At 47.4% G+C, this 18339-nt stretch overlaps 1 protein-coding gene across 1 annotated transcript; it reads left to right on the top strand.

The window, feature by feature from the left end:
* The first annotated feature begins 1121 nt into the window (after positions 1 to 1121).
* Positions 1122 to 17539, top strand: LOC130491307 (pinopsin-like). The gene is made up of 6 exons (XM_056865019.1): positions 1122 to 1461; positions 5342 to 5524; positions 7002 to 7147; positions 11101 to 11128; positions 16627 to 16841; positions 17399 to 17539. Exons 1-6 carry the CDS (start codon positions 1122 to 1124, stop codon positions 17537 to 17539), a joined length of 1053 nt encoding a protein of 350 aa, XP_056720997.1.
* Positions 17540 to 18339: the final 800 nt, after the last annotated feature.

Here is an 18339-nt window from a genome sequence, read left to right as displayed (position 1 = left end):
AGCCTGCACCTGGCAATTCCAGGAGATTTGGGGGGCAGGGTCTGGGCAATGGGGCGTTGTGGCCACTGTGATTTCTTTACCATAGAGATTGGGGGAGTTCCTAGAGCATCACAGCCCTAGTGACACTCTGCAAAGTCCCTCAAATCTCTATGGTGAAGATCATAGAGATTAGGGGAAATTAGTCCTAGAGTGTTGCAGATGCTGTCATATCACTTTTGATTTCTCCCACCATGGGCAGCCAAATGGTATACCTAACTTCAACTGGCCATGTGACTACAGGTTGGTTATGTGGCACTCCTCCCTTATAAGGACTTCCAGGTCAGGGCTGTAAACGTATGGAACTCACAGCTACAGGATATAATGATGGCCACTAGCTTAGAAGCGTTTGACAGGGAGGAGGGCCATGATGGCTCAGATAGAAACTCCATGTTCAGAAGTTGCCAGTTTCTGGGCAGCCACAGGGGGAGGCTTTGAACTCGGTGCCCCTGCTTTGCGTCTTATTGGGGGCACATGGTTGGTCAGTGACGGAAACAAAATGCAGGATATGATGTTCTCTGATGTTCTGATGTTCTGATGTTCTCGTGTTCAAGGGGATGGAGGCCTCACCTACTTGACCAGAGTGGGTCTGACTTCTTTATCTCTCCTCCACGTTTTATAGTGAGAGAAACTCCACGGCCCACCTCCGGATCACATATGGAAAAAACGGAACAAAACACCCTCCATCTAGCATTTGGGTGTGCGTGTCCTGGTGCCTGCACCAGCAATTTCTAATAATTACTCCTTGGGATAATCTGGGGGAGGCACAGATAATCCCCTCTTTACAGGCCCCTGTCTTTGCAGACGTTTTAACAAAGCAACCCCACCCCCTTAAGCTGGTGTAAATTCCCACTCCTTTTAATGGAGGCTGGCTTTCCCTCATCAAGATGGTAAGCAAAATTCTCCTGGCTTTTCAAGGGAAGAGCTGATTATGGGGACCGGGGGGTGGGGGGCTTAAGAAAGCTTACGATGTCTTATTGCCAAGACGCATCTTGGTCTCCTGACGCACCTGTGGTTTTATAAAGGTGGCCTGCAGCTCTCCAAGATTGGTTGCCGTCGTTGTCTTGGCTGGTCAAGGTCCCCAAATGCAAACTGCAAATGCTTACCTGAAGAACGGGACCCCCAGCCCGTTCGATGGGCCACAGTGGCCCCACCAGGCTTCACGAGGTATCTACATCTCCGTGACTGTGCTCATGGGGGTGGTGGTGGTCTCAGCGTCCCTGGTCAATGGGCTAGTCATCGCAGTCTCCGTCCGGTTCAAGAAACTCCGCTCACCTTTGAACTACATCCTGGTGAACTTGGCCACAGCCAACCTCCTTGTCACCTTCTTCGGGAGTACCATCAGCTTTGCCAACAACGCCTTCGGCTTCTTCATGTTTGGCAAGACAGCATGCCAGTTTGAAGGGTTCATGGTCTCCTTAACAGGTAACGCTGATAAGTACAACAGACCTGTCTGTATGTGTGTTGGGGTTCTCAGTATTATTATCTCCATTTTGGATTTGTGGGGTGGGGGCTAAAATTGAGGAAAGAAGGGCAGTTTTTGAAATCGCAGCTAGGGCAGAACTGACGTGAGACAATGAGAGGCAATGAGTCATAGTGGTTAGAGTTCCAGATTAAGACTGAGGAGGCGCAGGTTCAGTTCCCAACTCATTGGACTAAGAGTCACATTCCAGGAGCTGCAAGATTGCAGCCGGATAAATGAAATTAATATTCTGAGGAAGCCTACGAAACAAGATATAGCCGGAGTCTTGTCATTTTCCATTATTGGGACGTTGGCCCTGATTTGGGCATCAAGGCATTAGCCTGAGTCAATTTTGCAAAGAAAAATACATAGATAGTTAGAATTTAATACGGGACATTGTTCCACTGAGATTATAAGAACAGTGATATATCTGTGTATATATATTTCCCTGTATAAAGAATGAAACAGCTTTCTAACATATTGTATAAAAAGTACATATGATGGTTTATCTTGTAAAGTAGTACATGTTTGAACACTTGCAGGTTTTCTCTTAAAAGTAAAGAATTTAGTGCAGTGGTGGCTGCGTACTGAATAATTCCTTAGCCGGTTGCCAAGCCTCCAGGTATTAGCTGGAGATCTCCTGCTATTACAACTGATCTCCAACCGATAGAGATCAGTTCACCTGGAGAAAATGGCCGCTTTGGCAATTGGACTCTATGGCACTGAAGTCCCTCCCCTCCCCAAACTCCACCCTTCTCAGGCTCCACCCCCAAAATCTCCAGATATTTCCCAACCCGGAGCGGGCAACCCTTTTCCCAACCTTTTTTTTGAGCTGTGGGGATCTTTGGCATTGTGACCCAGTATGGCGGGCGCAGCCACAAAATGGCTGCCATAAGAGGCAGAGCCAGCCACAAAATGGCTGCTGCAGCTTCCCTTCAGTCATGTAGTAAAGCTCCATGTGATGTGGTGGCAGCTGCTGCCAAAGCAATGTTTTTAAAAACCTGCACAGCCAACCAAATCTCCAGTGGCCAATCAAAAGCCTTGCTGGGAAAAAGCCCCACCTGGACCCACCAACTGTCTAAAAAGATGGGGCACCACCAGGAAAGGTGTCAGTGGGCACATGGCACCCATGGGCACCATGTTGGGGACTCCTGTGTTAGAGAGTGCTCAGATTGTGTACAGATCTGCCTCAGGGCCTGACAGTCAGATGCGCACTGGGTGGTTCATGGTAGGGTTGCCAACCTCCAGGTGCTAGCTGGAGATCTCCTGCTATTACAACTGATCTCCAGCCGATAGAGATCAGTTCCCCTGGGGGAAATGGCCGCTTTGGCAATTGGACTCTATGGCACTGAAGTTCCTCCCCAAACCTGGCCTCCTCAGGCTCCGCCCCAAACACCTCCCAACGGTGGCGAAAAAGGACCTGGCAACCCTATCTTGCATGGGAATTAGGTTGTGACCATGAACCATGCAGGATTGCTGTGGCGCACAATTAGGGTTGCCAGCTCCCAGTTGGGAAATACCTGGATATTTTTGGGGTGGAGCCTGAGGAGGGTGGGGTTTGGGGGGAGGGACTTCAATGCCATAGAGTCCAATTGCCAAAGCAGCCGTTTTCTACAGGTGAACTGATCTCTATCGGCTGGAGATCAGTTGTAATAGCGGAAGATCTCCAGCTACTACCTGGAGGTTGGCAACCCTACGCACAATGGAGGAGGGGGGGCTTCATGTATACTATCCTAAGTTCCTTGGAGGAAGAGGCAGGCTACAAGGAAAGGTTCCTAGCTTGCTCTCATAGATACATATATTTTATATATTTTATTTTTCTTAATACCAGCTGTTCAGGAAAAATCCTCAAGCCGGTTGTTCAAAATGTCCATAACCACCACCACCCCAGTAAAATGATATTCTGGCACACCTGATTTACTAAGTGAGGAATTTCTTCTCTGAACACTGCTTATAAAAACACCCTAACAACATTTGCACACTTCCTTAGAGAACCTTATGGGTATGGTTAACATGGCATGCTATAATACACGAATGAGCTCTTCTTAAGTCTGAATGATAAATCCTAGAGACAGGACTGTAGCCAGAACCTTGCAAGCAGCTGGGCGGGTCCCCACATAGGATACCAGGGGCTCTAAATCCACGTGAAACAGCACAGACCTTACTGTGTGTGTGAACAGCGCTGCCAAGTCACACCGGATTATGGTGACCCCATAGGGTTTTCAAGGCAAGAGACGTTCGGAGGTGGTTCGCCATTGCCTGCCTCTGAGTGGGCTGAGAGAGCTCTAAGAGAACTGTGACCGGCCCAAGGTCACCCAGCAGGCTTCATGTGGAAGAGTGGGGAAACCAACCCGGTTCTCCAGATTAGAGCCTACCGCTCATGTGGAGGAGTGGGGAGTCAAAGCCGGTTCTCCAGATTAGAGTCTGCCACTCTTAACCACTACACCACGCTGGCTCTACAAACCGTACTACGAGGGCTTTAAGCAAGAGAAGGCTGCCTTTGCTTAGTGGCCAAGGAAGGGGCAGGAAAGTGGGTTTCCGTGCCTCCAGCACTGCAAATGAGAACACACACCTCCAGCCACATTCCCTGTGCCCAGATGTGCATTGCAGTGCAAAAAGCACAGTTGTATCCCATCTGTGCCTGAAGTTTTTAATCCCACAAAAGGGAATCTGCTGGTCTTTTTTGGTGGTCCAGGGAAAAGTCACCAAACCAGAGCTAGATTCGAGTCCAGGGACACCTTAGAGACCAGCAAGATTTTCGGGGTAGACGCTTTCAAGAGTCAAAGGCCATTTCTGCAGGGACATTTCCTTGCCGTGTCACCCCTGCCCACTGCTTCGGGGCTTCCTTTTTATTATGCCTGCCTTTTCTGCCCATCAGAAGTCACCTCGCTCTCCCCGCGCACCTTGCCCGTGTTTTCCAGATTCTGGCTAAAACAGCATCTGGAAAACACAGGCAAAATGCGCGGGGAGAGCGAGGCGACCTGTGAAGGGCAGAAAAGGCCTGCATAATCAAAAGGAAGCCCCGAAGCAGTCAGCGGGGGTGACCGCGGGGAAACATCCCTGCATAAAAGGCCAAAGCTCCCTTCATCAGATTTGACAACGGGAACTTTGACTCTTGAAAGCTCATACCCCGAAAATCTTGCTCATCCCTAGGGTGTTCCTGGACTCGAATCTAGCAGACCAACATGGCTACCTTCTGAAACTAGGGTTGCAGCTAGGGTGGGGGCCAGTGGGTGGCCAGCCCCTCTGTTTGCCAGTTCACACACCCCCAAAGAATTTTTGAAATGCTTTTAATTTGTGAGATGACACTTTCTATTCTAAGAGTGGAACTTTTCCATAAGTACATTTCTGGTTTTTAAAAAACAGAATTCGTCTTCAGCCGGAAAGACTGTGAGCCTGGCCGGATGCTTCAGGGTGGTAAGGAATGACCAACATCTTCCATTTAGGGGCTGAATTCTCCCAGCTGAGATGCCTTGGGGATGAAATGCCCTTCAGCCACGTTGCCGCACACACACACCAGCCCCTCCCCACAACACAAGATCTGGCCAAAGTGAAAATATGCAACCCCACCTACTGAGGTGCCCAATGGCTAATATGTTAACATTATTTAAAAGAGAAACTTGGCTAGAGTGCTCTTAGAATATTATTTGTGCCATATATTTATCTTTCAAAGGGTAGGGGCCCATGGGTGACATTATTTTAAGGATGCACCATGATAATAAAGAAATGTGTGGCTGGATCCTGGACCAAAGAGCCATAACTTCCATTTTCCAGAGGAAGAAATCAAAGAGGGCTTGCTTGGCCTGGAATTTAGACCTGCTTGTATTTTTGTCCCTCTTTCAGGAATTGTGGGCCTCTGGTCATTGGCGATCCTGGCCTTTGAGAGGTACCTCGTGATCTGCAAACCTGTGGGAGATTTCCGGTTCCAGCAAAGGCATGCAGTGGTTGGCTGCCTTTACACATGGGTATGGTCATTAGTTTGGACAGTCCCCCCACTATTTGGCTGGAGCAGCTACGTCCCCGAAGGTAAGCCTGCTGGGTACACTTTTGTGAAATCTGTACTCCCGTCAGTTACTGAAATGGAGAGAGATGTTGTCAGCTAAGGCTTCCTGGCTTTCAACCTCTGCCCACCCCCACCCCGGCATCTACACCTCAATGGAGACCTGCCCGGCTAATCGTTACTGAGTCACCAGGTCCCTCGGAACAATGCCTGGGAGCCCTGGCCATCACCTAGCTATTTCACACATTAGTTTCATGTATGTTTTTTCCTGTGAATAGGCTGTTACCTTCTGTATTGTTTCCTTATACCTAAACCATCAAGGCAACTCTGCCTCAACTCGACCCTTTTGTATTATGTCCTGAAACTAATCAACCCTATTGTATGAACCCTTTAAATGTACTGGTGTTTCCCCAGTAATGTCTGCATTCCAGCCTTATGTCTCAACGGACCCACTGAACTCGCTGGCTTTCTTAAATAAAACTTTTAAACTCTCGATTATGTCTGGAGCAAAGTTCCTTATGAGAGAAACGCAACGAGGTGCTGGAGTCTCACAGATGTGCTGCCTTTGCTAGTACGAGGACTGGAAAGTTTGAAAAGGCATAAGACTCACAAATACTGCTGTTGTCTCAGTCTCCTAATGACTCTCTGATGTGAACCGTGTGAACCAAACAATTAACCTCAGGATGCTGCACAGCCGGATTCAAATCTCTTCTTTTTCTGGACAGTCTGTTCTTTCCAACTTTGAAGTGGGGCTGCAAACCTTAGGACCCACAGAGAACCAGCTCTTTCCCCCCACCACTGCCTGCAAATCTCCCATAGCAACTGTCAATTAGTCTCTGACCAACTTATGGTCCCATGTAGTTCCAAAGGCTCCAGTTAGTCAAGGCCTGCTGGGAGTTAGCCAACTCTGTCAATATTATAGAAAAAAACCTTCAGGAAAACTGCAGTGTGACTGGGGGCTGTTTGTTTTTGACACAAACACTGTGGGGGGATTGTCTCTCTGTCGTCGTTCCCCCCCCCCTTTAAAAATCCAACCTTTAAGATCTGATAGAGACTGGCTTACAAAATTATAGCTGGAAGTTATGAATGTGACACTTGAAGTTTGACTCCAAGTAGGGGAATTCTTCTATCTCAGACGTTTGGAGCGGTGGTCTCTGATCAGGAGGGCCAGGTTTGATTCCCCACTCCTCTACATGAGCGGCGGAGGCTAATCTTGTAAACTGGATTTGTTTCCCCGCTCCTACACACGAAGCCAGCTGGGTGACCTTGGGCAAGTCACAGTCTCTCAGCCCCACAAACCTCACAGGGTGTCTTTTGTGGGGAGGGGAGGGGAAGTGATTGTAAGCCGGTCTGAGTCTTCCTTAAGTGGTAGAGAAAGTCGGCAAATAAAAAACAATTCTTCTTCTTCTCTTCATTTGATCACAGCACAACCTAGAATCCCTTTCTGAAGGCCCTCGTTTTTCTGATGACTTTGAGTTAATTTTCCACCCACTTGATTCCCAGGCTTAGGAACATCCTGTGGACCAAACTGGTACATGGGTGGTACCAACAATAACAGCTACATCATGGCCTTGTTTGTGATGTGCTTTGCTGTGCCTCTGAGCATGATCCTCTTCTCCTATGCCAACTTGCTGTTGACATTGCGATCGGTGAGTACCACTGGGTGTGTGTGCGTGTGTGTGTGTGTGAGGGGTGGGATGTAGGGTTGCCAGCTCCAGGTACTAGCTGGAGATCTGCTATTACAACTGATATCCAGCTGATAGAGATCAGTTCACCTGGAGAAAATGGTCGCTTTGGCAATTGGACTCTATGGCATTGAAGTCCCTCCCCTCCCCAAACCCCTCCCTCCTCAGGCTCCGCCCCCAAAACCTCCCGCCAGTGGTGAAGAGAGACCTGGCAACCCTAGTTGCTATGCAGAGGAAGGAAATGGCAAACCACCTCTGATAGTCTTTTGCCCTGAAAACCCGACTGGGTTGCCATAAATTGGCTGTGACTTGATGGTATTTTACACACACACAGCAGCAGCAGCAGCAAGAGAACCACCCAAAACATATCCCCATGTGGAAAATACGGGTAATGAAGCTGGTTTATAAAAACAGACAACAATTTTTAAAAACCCAGCATGAAAGGCACAGTGGAGACTACCTTAATTTCCACAGTAGGGAGCTGGACATGGTCCGATTCAACATAAGGCAGCGTCACACGGGGAGGGGGCCACAGTTCCATGGAACGGCACCTGATTTGCAGCCAGAAGGTATCAATTAAAGAATATCAGCTCATGGGGAAAAACCTTTACCTACTCCTAGTAGTTAGCAGCTAGATGGCCCAAGGGTCTGACTCATTATAAGGGAAAGACAGCCGAGGGCTCAGCATCTGCTATGCGGGCAGGAGGACTCAGTTTCTGACCTTGGCAGCTCCAGTTAAAGAATCTCAGGGACAAGACCTGGGGGAAGGACTTCTTCTGCCTAAAGCCCTAGAGCCCAGCAGGCCATACTGAGTTACCTGGATTCAGGTTTGACTCCAGAGCAGCTTCATATGGATCTTTACATATGTTACAAGCATGAATGTGTGTGCGTGTGCACATGTTTACACCCCCACAGTGCACAGGTCAATCTTACTATCTTGATTTAGAAAAGGCTTGATTTCAGGTAAGTGGGTGCTGAGTTCCAGGATAATTCCAAAGAAAATATTTCCAAATGATCAATACTGATTGAACACATGAACATGTGTGGATTTCATGGCATTATACCCCACTGAAGTCTCTCCTCTCCCCAAACCCTAACCTCCTCAGGCTCCACCGACAAAACCTCCAGGTATTTCCAAACCAGGAGCTGGCATCCCTATAGATTACAAGTGAAGATTGCTATAAACATATCCATCCAGCTCCTTCCCCTACAAAACCCTTTCACCAGCCACTTGTCTTACTTCTGTGGAATACACGTGAAAGAACCCCTCCTTGCTAGGAACTAGAGACAACATCTGGCTACCAAGCACAGCCACATTACATAGACTTCTGTCCATCAGGATCCTAGAACTGTAGTAGTCTGAAATGGGACCTTAAAATTCCTACTTTCTAGCTGAAAGTTCGATTTCCAGAGGTGCCACAGCAACATTTTAAAAAATCTGCACAGCCAATCAAAAGCCTCACTTGGCCCCACCCGCTTTCTAAATACTCTTGGCAGGTGCCAAGAAATGTGTTGGTGGCTGCTGTGGCGCCCACAGGCACCATGTTGGGGAGGGGGGCTGCTCCAACTGCTCATGTAGATGAACAGTACAAATAATTGGCGGTAATTAAGTGTTGCTTCACACCTACTCTTTCAACATTCCCATTGAGCAAGGTACAAATCTGCCCCTTTTCGCTATTCTTTTCATAGGTTGCCTGTTCATTTTACTGATTTTTTCCCCCTTAGGTGTTCCCAGCTCATGCGCGCCTTTTACAGCACGTTTATGCTATTTTTATGCCATTTATATGCAATTGATACAAAAAGAGGCATAATTTTTAATGGGGGCATCAAATGTTGTTAGCATGATCAAAGGGGATGGGGGAGAGAAACAGCAGTTTTGACCTGAGGGAGAAGAAGCCATGTGAGAAAATGTGCTTTTAAAATCAAGATGGTACGTTCAAGAAAACCGGTAACATCCCTACTCACTTGTTTTGCCGACTGTGCCATGCCCAGTTCTATGTTGGAAGAAAGACAAGATATACATGCAATATTGGGGATTATTAGGAAAGGGGGTGAAAATAAAACAGCCAATATTGTGATGCCCTTGTTTAGTTTGATGGTGAGGTCGCATTTGTAACACTGTGTAATGTTGTTGTAGCTCAAAAGACACATTAACACATGAAACACATTAAGCTGCCTTATACTGAATCAGACTCTTGGTCCATCAAAGTCAGTATTGTCTACTCAGACCGGCACCGGCTCTCCAGAGTCTCAGGCAGAGGTCTTTCACATCACCTACCTGAGTAGTCCCTTTAACTGGAGATGCCGGGGATTTAACCTGGGACCTTCTGCATGCCAAGCAGAGGCTCTACCACTGAGCCACAGCCCCTCCCCGGCAAACTGCAGAACTGGTAACTGCACAGAAGAGAGCAACGGAGATGATTAAGAGGGTCAGAGGAGGGCAGTTGTCTGGGGCTTTTCCTTTTAGAAAAAAGATGACGGGGAGCAGGGTGTGTGTGTGTGTAGTGCCATCAAGTCGTAGTTGACTCATGGCAGCCCCAGCAAGGGCTTTCAAGGCAAGTGAGAAGCAGAGGTGGTTTGCCATGGCCTTCCTCTGCAGAGTCTTCCTTCCTTGGAGGTCTCCCTTCCAAGTACCGACCCTGCTTAGCTTCCAAGATCTGACAAGATTGGGCTATACCATGCTGCCTTCCCTCCTCAGGGGCAAGATAGAGGTTTATACAAGTATGCAAGTTAGTAGAGAGAACGTGTTCTCCTTCTCCCATACTTGGGGAAGAACTTGGTGGCACTCAATTAAGTTGATGGGCAATAGATTCTGGACAGACAAAAGGAAATGCTTCTTTACTCGATGAGTAATTAAATTGTGGATATCGCTGCTGGGTGATTTAGATGGCATTAAAAGGGGATTACAGATCCATGGAGGACACGTCTGTCAATGGCTACTAGCTGTGGTGACTAAAGGCAACCTCTAAATTCAGAGACAGTAAACCCCTGAGTAGCAATACCAGAAGGCAACATCAAGGCCTCTATGCCTTTTCTGTTGGCCCTCTAGGACCACAAGTTGGGCACTGTGTGATACAGGATGCTGGAGTAGATGGGCCACTGGCCTGATCCAGCAGTAGGCTTGCCTCTTTGCCATCGGTGGGAGGTTTTTGGGGCGGAGCCTGAGGAGGGCAGGGTTTGGGGAGGGGAGGGACTTCAATGCCATAGAGCCCAATGGCCAAAGCGGCCATTTTCTCCAGGGGATCTGATCTCTGTCGGCTGGAGATCAATTGTAATAGCAGGAGATCTCCAGCTGTTACCTGGAGGTTGGTAACCCTATCCAGCAGGGCTCTTTTTATGTTCTTAGTAAATAAGTTGGAAAGTGCTACCTGTGGTGATTAATCGGCAATGATCAACGCACATATGCACATAATCACTTCACACCACAGTGGGTGATGAAAGTACATGTGAACTGGCCACAAGAAGTTCCACAGGTGAAATTAAGATAATCACTCTCCTGCTATACTGGAGATAGTAGCTCAATTTCTGAGACAATTTCTGCTACTATGCAGACACCCCATGTTTCGATTTTATGCCAATGAAGGAGATTGTTGTTGTTGTTGTTGAAATTAAGATGTTGCAAGTGTTAGGTTGTCTGGTTATCCCCTCTGGAAACGGGGTACTACACTAAAGGTGTTCTGCTGCAGCAGGGAACTGCTTTATTGTGTTCCTTGAAGTATAAGCCTGACTTGCAAACGTCTCTCATTTTTACTTGATTCTTTAGATATCCCCCATGATGACCTTTTCGGAAATCCCAGATGCTCATCACATGGGAATGTTACTTGTTAGCCAAGCGTCCCCTCCCTCTGTGCCACTTTATAGGCATCGCTGCAGACCAGTGAGGCGTTCTCTCGTGTCTTTCCTCGTCCTTCTTGCAGGTAGCGGCTCAGCAGAGAGAAAAACAGAGTTGCACTTACCTGTAACTGTTGTTCATCGAGTGGTCTTCTGTGCAGGCACGCATGGGACTGCGCTTGCGCAGGCCAGCCGCGGAGAACTGACTAGAAAGCTTTTAGGAGCTTCAGAACGCCTGGAGCGCTCCCCCTCCCCTCCGTCCCAGGCCGAGAGCGAGCCGGCTTCCCGCCCAACGGTCATGTGACGGAGGGAGGAGGGGCGCTCCCCCTCAGTTCTCCCTTCGCCGCCGTGGAAGACCACCATAGCCACCAAGCAGTAGCCCACAGCGGGGAAAGGAGGGAGGGATGCGTGCCTGCACAGAAGACCACTCGATGAACAACAGTTACAGGTAAGTGCAACTCTGTTTTTCATCTTCGTGGCTTCTGTGCAGTCCCGCATGGGAGAATAGCAAGCTCACCTACCATGGAGGCGGGTGTGGGCTTGTCACCTAATTAAAAGACAACTCTCACAAACAGCTGTTTCCTCCCTGGAGACCACATCTACAGGGCAATGCCAGAGGTATGTGGATCGAAGGACCAGGTTGCCACTTTAGAGAAGCCTCAGAAATCTGTCATGGCAAGGAAAACAGCGAAAGAGACATGAGCCCTGTTGCAAAAGGCCTCCATATGGAGTGGACAGCATAGTTCAGCATTGCTATAAACACCATCGGGAAACCGTTTCCAAAGAAGCTGCTGGTTCAGCCTTCCATGCACTAGACCAATAGGTTGTTTAGGTGCTGCATGGAACCTGAAGGACATGGTCTTCAGGCACTTGATTGCATGAAGAGATTGCTTAGTTAGCGACTGAGGATTTAGAAGAAAACAGGTTCGCAACGGGACCTTACCCAAGGTCGAACTTCAATCTAGGTAATACTACCTTAACCTGATGAAAAGTGATCACAGACCAATAATTTAAACAGGTGGCAGAGAAGGAAGGGGCTATACCCTGATCAGCTAGTCTTCTTGAGAAAGTACCCGAAATCCTCATCAAAAGTAATCTACAGATTGGGAACACAAAACATTGTGGTCAATAGGGACCTATGAGCATCACTGGTGTCCTGGGTCTGTGAAGCCAGGGAACAAAAATGCAGCATTAAAATAAATGTGACCAGTGAAACTGGAGAATCTCTCCGACGGCCTCATGGCATCCAGTGTTCCGTAGGAAGCAGGGACATATTGCATCTGCACTTGAGATAATAGGACTCTACCTGGGAAAAAACCATTCCCTTAAAAAGGGAAAGCAGGGAACATAGAGTGAGGGATTACTTGTGGGTTGATGAAACCTGTCAGCTTGGGAAATCTGAGAGAGTAGGCTTCTCTCACCACCTGGACGTCCAGGAAGGAAACGTTGTGCTGTTAGGTCCTTTGCCACAACCGGAAAAACCTGGGACAGCAGGACAGGGAACTCTCCCTCATGCTATAGATATTTACATTGCCATGCTATATACACTCATAGCAGTGGCTGAAAAAAGGTACAAAATGGTACTGGATTGTCCTGACTTCCAGAAGAATAATGTGATTTCATGAAGGAAAACATTCAGGTAAACACCCTTGCACAAGTGCTTGTGAGAACCTTAGTACTGGAGAGAACACAGCACAGTTCTGGATATAGGTGGTATTAGAATAGTTGCCCTGTCAGACAGGATCTGCACCACTAGTCTGGGAAGGAGCAGGAACCAAAGCGATATGCAATAGAACCAACCGTAGTAGGGGACGATGACTGGAAACATATATATTTGTTTGTTTGTTTGCCTTTGGTAAGGTATGTTTTTTAATGTCCTCTTGAAAACCCTTGTTTTGTAAATTCAGGTACCAGAGGTCTAATGTTCTTAGACTGATGATCCACAATACACACAGAGGAGTATTCCCCAGTCTCAGAACCAAGTTGAACCAACAACCAATTAGTTGTTGGTCTTGTTTTTGTTTTTTAATTTTTATTTTATTTTATTTTGAAGCCTGTAGGTAGATACCCTAGGATATAGACCAGTAACAATGGTGATCAAAATTATTCCTTTTAAGAACTGATCTACATTTGCACATAAATCGTGCAGCTAAAGGGACAGAAAAACCATGGGCCCTTGAGTTGTTAAAGGCTCGAAGAAAAAACATTCAAAGTAGCAAAAAGAATGCTATCCTTTGAGTAGGGAGCAATTGGGATTACACAAATTCAAGTAGCAAATCCAACGACACATAGGGCTGACAAGGTTAGAGACAGGCAAACCTGCAGGACTGGTAAAATGAATTGTCCAATAGCCAATAATCCAATTACGGATCAACAGCACCACCTGCTGACAGGAGGAAAGCAAGTGCAACAAGCCTGTAACATACTGTAACATACAATTAAGATAATTGTCCTTAGATTCAGGGCTACAACCAAAAAGGCTCCCAGGCAACTGAGGAAGGACATCTGAAAAGGGAAGTATCCTGAAATGTGGGCACCTGTGGATCCATATTAAGGAGTCTGAGGTCCAGTCGGGGTCCCTTATCAGCATTTTCCTTTATCCAAGATAAAAATACATAGATTAAAATTTGCGTGTTCCTAAATAAAGGGGTTTATTTGCATTGCAATATAGAGATCTCAGCTGCAATGAACTCAATATGGAGGGAACCCAGTGCCTTGGATGGTTAAGAGCACCATTCAGCATTTAGCATAAATCTACCCAGGAGTTATGCATTTATTATCCTGTAGTCATGCCTGTTTGTCCCTGTATGAAAAGACCTTGGGAAGTCAAACACCCTGTGAGTTGGGGACGTCTCCCCTTATGCTGGATAAACGCAATATGTACAAGACTTATCAGTGTACATAATTTGCTTAGGCTAATTACAGCCCTAACACTGAAAAGTGTTCTTAATGGGAGATTCAGTGCTCCTGCCCAGAGTCAAAGTGGGCAGCCCCAGCAACCCCCGGATAAAAATGGGAACCTGACCCATATTAAGATAGAAGTGTCCCAGCAACTAGCAACTGGGTGAGGGATACTGTAAGAGGAATCAAGCATCCTCTTTTAGCTTTATATAGATTTCCCACCTTCTAGGGAAAAGAAGCCAAATGTATACCATATTGGTTTCGCATAACACAACTCCTTGTCAGATCCGACTTCGAATCTGAGGGAGATTATAAAATCTTCCAAGCCTATGCCATCCAGATTAAGTATTCTAAATAGAGCTGAATGACCCCATGGGTGAGACAGGCAGGAACCCAGATGGGTTACACATGAGAGGAAGCGTATTATGAGCCCTCGCTCCTTGACGCCAAGGTGACCATGTAAATTGACTTCGAGGTCGGTGGGAAGACACTTGTCACAGAGGGGATGAGTGTCTATACACCCATGGGGATATATGTATTCCCGCAGGAGCATCCCACGGAGAGGCTCAGGGAACATAAGGGGGGGACGGAACATGGCTGAGAAGCCTTCTCCACATGCTGGACAATGCTTCAGCCCAAGCTTGCTTACCCCACTAGCGACGGCGATGCCTGACGTCGAGGGAAGCGGGGGGGGGAGCTGCAACGCTGAGATTCCTCCCCTTCTCCGAACAGATGCCGCAGCAACAGACAGCTGGCATGGAGGCAAACTCGAACCCGCTCATCTCGGCATCGAGGAGGAATCGGTGTATGACATCGACAAGAGCCAGGTGGCTGTTGTGTTGGTGCGTCAGAGGTGAGCCAACGTCGAGGCTTTTACACCCTGAGGAGTAGGTGTTCCCACCTCCTTGGAATTGCTCGACCTCGAGACCTCTCTCTGCACGTCATGCACCTTACCTTACCTTACCTTAGGGGACTGATCCCCTAGTGCTGTAGACTAGAAGGCTTTCCACGGAACCTGTTGACGTCGAGACATCATCCATGCATGTCATGGGGTCCAGAGCCCCTAGCACCACAGTAAAACGGCTTTCCACGCAGCCTGTCGACTCATCCATGCACATCGTAAGGGACGGAACACCGAGCCCCTAGTGCAACCATACAGTGGCTTTTCTCAGCCTGTCGACTTCAAGGTCTCATCCATGCACATCGTAAGGGACGGAACACCGAGCCCCTAGTGCAACCATACAGTGGCTTTTCTCAGCCTGTCGACTTCAAGGTCTCATCCATGCACATCGTAAGGGACGGAACACCGAGCCCCTAGTGCAACCATACAGTGGCTTTTCTCAGCCTGTCGACTTCAAGGTCTCATCCATGCACATCGTAAGGGACGGAACACCGAGCCCTTAGTGCAATCATACTGTGGCTTTTCTCAGCCTGTCGACTTCAAGGTCTCATCCATGCACATCGTAAGGGACGGAACACCGAGCCCCTAGTGCAACCATACAGTGGCTTTTCTCAGCCTGTCGACTTCAAGGTCTCATCCATGCACATCGTAAGGGACGGAACACCGAGCCCCTAGTGCAACCATACAGTGGCTTTTCTCAGCCTGTCGACTTCAAGGTCTCATCCATGCACATCGTAAGGGACGGAACACCGAGCCCCTAGTGCAACCATACAGTGGCTTTTCTCAGAGCCTGTCGACTTCGAGGTCTCATCTATGCACTTCATAGGGGACAGAACCCCTAGTGCTGCAGCATATCCAGTCCTTATCACAGCCTTTGGGTTGAGACCTCTTTCCACACACGTCGTGGAGATAACCTAAGCATTAGTAAAGCCGGATTTCCTCACAGACCTGGAGAAACACAGCCTGAATGACTTGTAAAAATGAAAAAGAGACAAGATTAAAACAAGTATCTGAAACAAAATCAACCATTAATTAGTGGCATACTTATTCTGCATTTGGCAGAATTGTCAATGAAAGTGATACTGGCAAAACAGACATCAAATGCTGAAAGAAAAGAATTTCTGAGGTAGAAGAAAAGACACAAGTCTCTCAAATAGAACAAGCATTATTAATTTGTACCATACTATTGTACATTTGGCAAATTTGTTAAATAAAGCCACATTGACAAAAGAAAAGAAATCAAATCCTGAAGAGAAGACCTTTCTAAGTGAAAGAAAAGACATAAGTCTCTTATACAGAACATAATCATTGTTATTTTGTGCTATAATCCTTTCATATTTGGCACATTTGGTACATCAAACCATATTGGCAAAAAGGAAATCAAATCCTGAAGAGAATTATTTTTTTTGAAGTAAAAGAAAAAGCACAAATCTCTCAAACGTAACAACAGTCATTATTTTGTGCCATACTATTTCTACATTTGGCACAGTTGTTAAATAAGATTATATTGGCAAAAAAGAAATAAAATCCTGAAGAGAAATTTTCTCTGAGGTAACAGAAAAGACGCTCTGAAACAAAGCTAGTGCTCTCTCCACGGCGGCGAAGAGAGAACTGAGGGGGAGCGCCCCTCCTCCCTCCGTCACATGACCGTTGGGCGGGAAGCCGGCTCGCTCTCGGCCTGGGACGGAGGGGAGGGGGAGCGCTCCAGGCGTTCTGAAGCTCCTAAAAGCTTTCTAGTCAGTTCTCCGCGGCTGGCCTGCGCAAGCGCAGTCCCATGCGGGACTGCACAGAAGCCACGAAGATGAACAAGAGACAACGCAGCGTGCCGAGAGGGAGGTGACCCGGATGGTTGTCGCTATGGTGATGGCCTTTCTCATCTGCTGGCTGCCCTACGCCACTTTTGCCATGGTGGTTGCCACAACCAAAGACCTCTCCATCCAGCCAGCGCTAGCCTCTCTGCCATCCTATTTCTCCAAGACGGCTACAGTGTACAACCCCATTATCTATGTCTTCATGAACAAACAGGTAAATGTCTTGGGAATTAGCAATGCTCAAGGGAAAAGGACTCGTGTGGATTTGTTTGTAAGTTGAGGCGTAAAGATAGACACTTATCCACATCGCCTCATTGTGGGAGAGATGGAAAAGCTCTCTATGCGCATGAATTGTAGTCCTGGGTGGTAGAAGAAGAAGAAGAAGAGTTGGTTTTTATATGTCAACTTTCCCTACCACTTAAGGCAGAAGCAAACCACCTTCCCTTACCCTCCCCACAACAGACACCCTATGAGGTAGGTGGGGCTGAGAGAGCTCTATCAAAGCTGTGACTAGCCCAAGGTTACCCAGCTGGCTTCGTGTGTAGGAGCAGGGAAACAAATCCAGTTCACTAGATTAGCCTCCGCTGCTCATGTAAAGGAGTGGGGAATCAAACCCGGTTCTCCAGATTAGAGTCCACCGCTCCAAACCACCACTCTTAACCACTATACCACGCCGGCCAAGAAGGATGGCCCCCACCCCCTTTCATAGTCTCCAAGGTCAACTTGACCTTGTCCAATCTTACTGTCTCTATGTTTTTCTGCCATGTGTAGTTCCGCAGCTGCCTCCTGAACACAATGAGCTGTGGGCACATCCCGCTGGCAAAGCAGGAAACGACACCAGCCGTGATTGCCGTCCGTGGGGGCCTTGCCTTGACCTCGGAAAGGAGTGGAAATAAGGTGGCCCCTACCTAACTGTGAGGCTGGACAACGGGGCCTGGTTCTGATTCCCAAGACTTACCGTTTCTGCCAGGAAGCATCATTATTTGAAGACTGATGTACTATTCTTTTTACCTCTGGTCAAGGCAGGGTCTTTATTCACCAGGAGAATCTGAATGTAAGACTTGTATTACACGCATATGAACCAACAAACTAAACATTGGAACAAACGACCCTTCATGTTTTTGGTGGATTGTCCTTTAACAAATATTTTAAAATATAAGCATTGGGATGTTTATCAGCCCTTCCTCTTACCTGCCAGTTCTTTTTTGCTATAATTTTATAACAGGAGGAGGGGCTTGATAGATAGAGCAGTTTTGGTGTTGTCAGGGCACCCGCCACAGTTGTCATTTTCTAGATTCAAAAGGAACCATGCTGAAAACCTGCAGAACTATTTCCTTTCCTAAGATAAGATAATGTTCATGTTTGTAAGGCTGCAGAAGTGCTTTCGAGCCATTTCTGCCCCTTTCAAAAGGTTTCATCAGTCGTTTCCCTCATTCATACCAGCAGGTACTGCTCTGATAATAGGTCTCCTCTTTCTCTCCACTACTAAGAGCCAAAATACAAGTTACGTGTAACAGAAGTCAGGATACGGGTATCGCAACCGGCTCTCAGTCACATGTTCGTGCAGAAGACGAAGAAAAAGAGTTGGCTTTAATATGCCAACTTTCTTTACCACTTAAGGAAGAATCAAACTGGCTTACAATCTCCTTCCCTTCCCCTCCCCACCACAGACACCTTGTGGGGTAGGTGGGGCTGAGAGAGTGTGACTAGCC

The sequence above is a fragment of the Euleptes europaea genome, chromosome 19 (assembly GCF_029931775.1).
Source record: "Euleptes europaea isolate rEulEur1 chromosome 19, rEulEur1.hap1, whole genome shotgun sequence".
In the NCBI taxonomy this organism is placed as follows: Eukaryota; Metazoa; Chordata; class Lepidosauria; order Squamata; family Sphaerodactylidae; genus Euleptes; species Euleptes europaea.
The sequence above is the reverse complement of the archived record's forward strand: the minus strand, read 5'-3'. Positions and strand labels throughout refer to the sequence as shown.

What these genes read in the sequence shown, in the direction of transcription:
- LOC130491307 (XM_056865019.1), top strand. Translation starts at nt 1,122, where the DNA reads ATGCAAACTGCAAATGCTTACCTGAAGAACGGGACCCCCAGCCCGTTC. An exon ending in GTTCATGGTCTCCTTAACAG is followed by an intron (nt 1,462 to 5,341) that starts GTAACGCTGATA and finishes TCCCTCTTTCAG; the next exon opens with GAATTGTGGGCCTCTGGTCA. An exon ending in ATGTCTTCATGAACAAACAG is followed by an intron (nt 16,842 to 17,398) that starts GTAAATGTCTTG and finishes TGCCATGTGTAG; the next exon opens with TTCCGCAGCTGCCTCCTGAA.